This window comes from Athene cunicularia (assembly GCF_003259725.1).
Source record: "Athene cunicularia isolate RWA chromosome 18 unlocalized genomic scaffold, athCun1 chr18_part1, whole genome shotgun sequence".
NCBI classification, from domain to species: domain Eukaryota; kingdom Metazoa; phylum Chordata; class Aves; order Strigiformes; family Strigidae; genus Athene; species Athene cunicularia.
In genome coordinates this window covers 2,528,727-2,534,293 of record NW_020799123.1, presented here as the reverse complement: position 1 = coordinate 2,534,293, position 5,567 = coordinate 2,528,727, and the positions used below count along the sequence as shown (strand labels likewise).

The 5,567-nt window shown below is 61.8% G+C and overlaps 1 protein-coding gene across 1 annotated transcript in view; it reads right to left on the bottom strand.

The window, feature by feature from the left end:
* Positions 1–5,567, bottom strand: part of USP43 (ubiquitin specific peptidase 43) — a 16,522-nt gene that overhangs the window by 5,026 nt on the left and 5,929 nt on the right. The window contains exon 3 of the mRNA XM_026861260.1: positions 3,172–3,314. Coding sequence (XP_026717061.1) covers positions 3,172–3,314 — 143 coding nt within the window. The remainder of the gene's footprint in view (positions 1–3,171; positions 3,315–5,567) is intronic.

The following is a 5,567-nucleotide window of genomic DNA, read 5'->3' as shown; positions in this document are numbered from 1 at the left end:
GGGGGGGGGGGTGTCTGTGTGTGTGCACGCGTGGGGTCTGTGTGTGTGTGTCTGTGTGTGCACGCGTGGGTCTGTGTGTGTGTGCATGCGTGGGTCTGTGTGTGTGTCTGTGTGTGTGTGTGCATGCGTGGGTCTGTGTGTATGTCTGTGTGTGTTCACGCGTGGGTCTGTGTGTGTGTCTGTGTGTGTGTGCATGCGTGGGTCTGTGTGTGTCTCTGTGTGTGCACGCGTGGGTCTGTGTGTGTGTCTGTGTGTGTGTGCACACGTGGGTCTGTGTGTGTGTCTGTGTGTGTGTGCACGCGTGGGTCTGTGTGTGTGTGTGTGTGCATGCGTGGGTCTGTGTGTGTCTGTGTGTGTGCACGCGTGGGTCTGTGTGTGTGTCTGTGTGTGCACACGTGGGTCTGTGTGTGTGTCTGTGTGTGTGCACGCGTGGGTCTGTGTGTGTCTGTGTGTGTGTGTGTGCACGCGTGGGTCTGTGTGTGTGTGTGCACGCATGGGTCTGTGTGTGTGTGCATGCGTGGGTCTGTGTGTGTGTCTCTGTGTGTGTGTGTGCACGCGTGGGTCTCTGTGTGCATGTCCATGGGTCTGTGTGTGTCTGTGTGTCCATGTATCTGTGTGTTTGTGTGTCTGTATGTCTGTGAGTGTCCGTGTGTGCCCATATATCTCTGTGTGTGTGTCTGTGCCCATGTACATGTCCGTGCGTCTGTCCACGTGTCTGTGTGTCTCTGTGTCTGTGTCCGTGCCTGTGTATCTGTGTGTGTGTGTCCGTGTCACAAGCCCCTGGAGTGGGTGCGCACGTTCCTGTGCTTGCATCCACCTGAGGCAAACTCGGCAGGTTAACCACATGCAAATCACCAGAACCAGGGAGCTAAAAAAATCCCCGGCTGGCGTCACGCCCCCCCTGGCAGGTTTGCCAGCGCGGGGCTGCAGAGCTGCCCAGAAAAGCAGCCCCACTGCTGCGTGTTTCCTTTACCAGCAGCAAGCCCAGGCGCGGCACCCGGCACGGTGCCTGCCACGTCAAGCCCAGGCACAGCACCCGGCACAAGTCTGCACCCCGAGCCCAGGCACAGCACCCCAACCCCTCGCCCCAGAGCTGGGCTCTCAGGAGCCACGTGCCTGGCGCAGGTGGGGGGAGCAGCGCCCACTCCACTGGCATCCCTGGAGCTGCCAGGGGAAGCAGCCATGGGGAGCACATGCTCCGCAGCCAACTCACCCCTCGGCCACCTCCCCATGTCACCACATCCCCCAGCTTGGCCCTGGACGCGGGGTGACCGCAGACACCTGACCTCTCTCCGAGCCTGATGCACCAGCTCCCACACCCCGAGTCAGGGACCCCAGGAAGAGCCGAGTCCTCTGCCCTGTGCCACAGGGAGCTAGGACACCGGGATGCAGCCATGTTACACAGCCAAACCTGCCTGCTTAGCCCACACCTCCCTGCCTGCATCCTGCCTGCCATCCCCCTGCCTGCCATCCCCGCACACAGGGGACACAGGCCACTGGCTTCACCCCCAGCTACGGCCATGCAGAGTTCGATGGCAGAAGAGATGCTGCAAACAGGATTGGCTGTTTTGGGGTAAGACAGGGAGGCTTTGGTGTCACAATGAGTAAGATTGAAAATCAATGAGGTATTTGGCTGGGAGGAGGATTTTCCTCATGCCATCTGCTGGCACCGGGTCCTGCTGAGCCTGACGTGTCCTTATGGTCTGCCCGGGGCCAGGGTCCATCTGGTGTGGCACAGAGGGGACCTGGACTGTGTCTGAGTGCCACGTGGCCCCCAAAATCCCCCCTAAAACCCAAGGGGATGGATGCCTCCTCCTCCTCTAGCCCTCCTGGCAACCAAGCTTTGGTTCCCCCCTGGGCTGCTCCAGAGCCCACTGGGTGCCACTGCAGACACCTTGGGGGCATCCATCAACCAGTCAGGACGGTATTTCCCCCCCTCAGCCTGGCTGGCTCCATGCCCTGAACACCATCTTCTGTTTCCCACCAGCTGAGCTCCACCCGTCCCTGAGCCTCAGCACGGGCTTGACCAGCAGCAAACCGTCCCCCAAACCCCCATCGTTCAGTATCTGCACAAGCCCTCCTCCCCCAGCCCCTGCTCCCCAAAACCACGACAGGTGGGTGCATGTCCAGCTCCATCCAGACACTTCAAACCTGTTTATTCAGGCTCAGGACCCCCACGGGGCACCCCCTCCCCAGGGACTTGGGCACACATGACCTGTAAGGGGCTGGGACTGTGGTGAGGGGCTGTGGGAGGCTGAGCCAAACCGAGGACGCTGGGGAGACACAAAGTGGGGGACATTGCCATGGCGCCGCCAGTATCACGCTCCAGCCCGGGGCAGGCGTTGGCTCCTCGCATTTAACACGGGAGCAACGGGAGCTGCCAGGCCCTCCCGACCGCCCCGGGGTATCCCAATGCAGGCAGGGCTGAGGACAGCTCAGCTCAGCGCCGGGATGGCTGCAGCCCCCTGGCCAAGAAGGGCTGGAAGCCACAAGGCTGCCCTGGCCAGAAGCTTGGGCAATGGGCACCGCAGCCGAGCTGCCTGTGAGAGGCTGGAGGCGGTCTGGGGGGACCCTGGACCCCCTTAGCCACAGCCACGATGGCCCAGGCAAGGGACAAGGAGGATGAAGCTGCCCCTGGGCCCCCCCGGGCCCAAGCTGAGCATCACCCCCAAAGCGAGGATGGCGGCTGCACAAATCCATCCGCTGCAACAGGCAGCAGCCGGCAGGCAGGCAGGCAGGGCGATGCCACACGCAGATGGATGGAGGCAGACTTAATTACTTGTTTTGCCAGCAGCAAAGCCTCCGAGCGCTGTAATTACAGCAGCTTAGCTGGAGCGGGGAGGGGCAGAGGGGCTGGACCTCCTCCTGCCCGAACAACCCCAAGAACCAGGGTGCCCTCCAGCAGCGAAGTGCTCAGCCAGACAAGCTCCTGCTGACACCCCCACACTCTTCCAGCACCCCAACCAGCCCCACAGCACACAAACCCCACCATCCTCCCACCCTACACCAGCCAAACTACACCTCCTGCATCTCTATCCCATACTGGGGTGAGGGGGGACAACTCCAACCTGCCCCTTCCCAGGACATTTTGGATTCCTCAGTCCCAGACCTGTCACGGACACCCCCCACCACGAGCCAGGGTGTGCAGCCACCCCGGCGGGGGCCACCCACCTCCTCGGGGACGCGGGTCTGCTGGGCGGGAGAGGCAGCACCCAGGTCCTCGTGCATGCGGTCCAGCAGCCAGAGCAGGAACTCGAGGGCGTCGTGCTGCGCGTTGCCCCGAAACTGTGAGCTGTGCTTGGAGACTATGTTCTGCAAGAGATGGGCAGGGAGGGCACTGAGCCACGGGCCAGGCCGTCTGGCACTAATGAGCGCTGGTTCGTTAGCACCCACCAGCAAAACCCATCCCTGCCTCCTGCCCGCAACAGCATCCACCCTTGTCCTGCCTCTGCAGGGACCCCACAGCCACGCTGGGGACAGCAGAGCAGTGGGGACACTGGCACAATGGCCAAGACAGCAGTTCTGTGGCCCATCGCCGTGATGTCACGGCTTTTGGGTGCCAGGATGAGGCCGGGCAGGGACAGCTTGCTGTGGGCAAGGGGACAGCACACACCCCAACAAAGCCCAAATGGGCAAGCCCAGCCCACAGGGACCCACCAGCGTCACTCACCCTGCACACCGACAGCATCAACTTGGTGTAACAGCCAGGGGAAGGCTACTCCCAGCACTGGAATTACTCGTCAGGCAGCAGCTCTCCCCCCAGCCCTGCCTGCCCCTGCCTGCACATGCCACCTCATCACCAGCACCCAGCCCAGTGCCTACCCGTGCCTCAGTTTCCCCAGCCAGGCGATGCTGGCAGTGCCAGCCCAGCCACCCAAGTCCCTGGAAGAGACAAGGGCTGTTCTTACAGTAAAGCAAAGGTGCGGCTTGTGGGCAGGGGAGCTGCCAGCCCTGCCTGCCCTGCCCACACAGACAGGAGGAAAGCCCCTGAGCAAGCCTCCTGCATCCCAAAACCAGGGATGCTCAGCCCATCGGAGCCCGGCACTCAGCACCCTCTGACCGGAGCAGAGTGAGACCAGGGAGGGAACCAGCGATGTCCCTGATGGAGTCAGGAGCCAGGGGGTTCCTGCCAGCCCCCTGCCCCGAGGGTGGTGCTGGGGAGGGGGGTGCTGCCTGCCCTGCCAGGCTCTGCCCCTCCACCCAAAGCCCTGCCAGCTCCCCCTGGCCGAGGCTGCCTGACCCTCGCCCCCTCTTCACACATGGCTCTGCAGGGGATCCCCAGGAGGTGCTGATGGAGCTCCTCGGTGCATCCCGCCCATCTCTGCCTTCCCCCCCCTCCAGGACATGCAGCTCCGTGCATGGCACAGGAATCGAGCCTGAAGCAGCCACGGGGAGGATGAAACCACCATGATGCTCCCTCTGGGCACCCTGAGGTCCCTGTGCCACCAACGGCAGCAACCCCCGCCCCATCAAACACAGCATCCCCCTGCCCCACAACTTCACCCATGCCTGGATCAGGCCCTAAAGCCATGCACTCTGCCTGCCCCCACCAAGCCACTGGCCATGCTGCAGCGTTTTGACTAATTAGCATTTATTTTTCCATCGGGTGAGTGGCTCGATGCCCTTATCAGGGGTTCCATGGGTCTGGGAATGCCATGTGCCTGAGTTCCAGGTGGCCCCGGGGCTCGGCCAGGGGTGTGTGCCACCAGCAGATGCCAGGGTGCCAGCAGCCCATGAGCACTGCATAAGCAGCTCCCAGGGGAGCAGCGTGAGCCAGGATGGGTCCCTGACCCCCAAAAAGCAGGATGCAAGGGGCTGGGAGTCCTGCTCCCTGCAGGCAGCCCAGGGAGGGGGCCCAAGGAGCACCTCAAAAGGCAGAGTTGGGGGTCCCCATCTCTGAGCCTGGGCTGGGCGAGGCTGCTCAGAGCCAGGAAAGGACAATTTGGGGAGCTCAGCCCCAAAACCAGCGCTGGGAGGAAGTAGCCCCAAACATCATATGGACTTTAAGCAGCTGATCCCGTTAAAGCCCAGCCATCTGTGGATGATTCTAACCAGCACACTGGGACCTGCCAGGACAGGGATCAGACTTCCAGCACCGCCGAGAAACACCCCGAGCCGCGGCCCCTCCGGCCACCCGCCCGCCGCCCGGCTCGTCCCCACCCTGCTCTCGGTGGTACAGGCATCGCGGTGCAAGCAGAGGGAGCAAGGCCACCGTGGATGGGCTTCAAGCAAAATGAGTCACAGATTCAGCTCTGATTTCAAAATCTTATTTGGGCAGATTTAAAAAAAAAATCAAAACAAAAAAAAACCAAACAGGTAGAGATTCACGGAAGATGCAGATAACGACCCAGAGGGAGAAAATTCAAAGCAAAGGCTGGAAGTTTTTGGGGTTTTTTTGCTGTGCGCTAAGGAATGTGCGTGTTTGGGAGCAGAGGGCATGGAAATACTGTGCCCAGCGCTGCAAGAGCTTACTTTGCTCCAAGGAAATTAAAGGCAATGAGCTCCCCGAGGAGCACCCCAGCACCCTGGCAGCTCCTGCGGGGTGGGTGCTGCCACCCTCCAGGCCT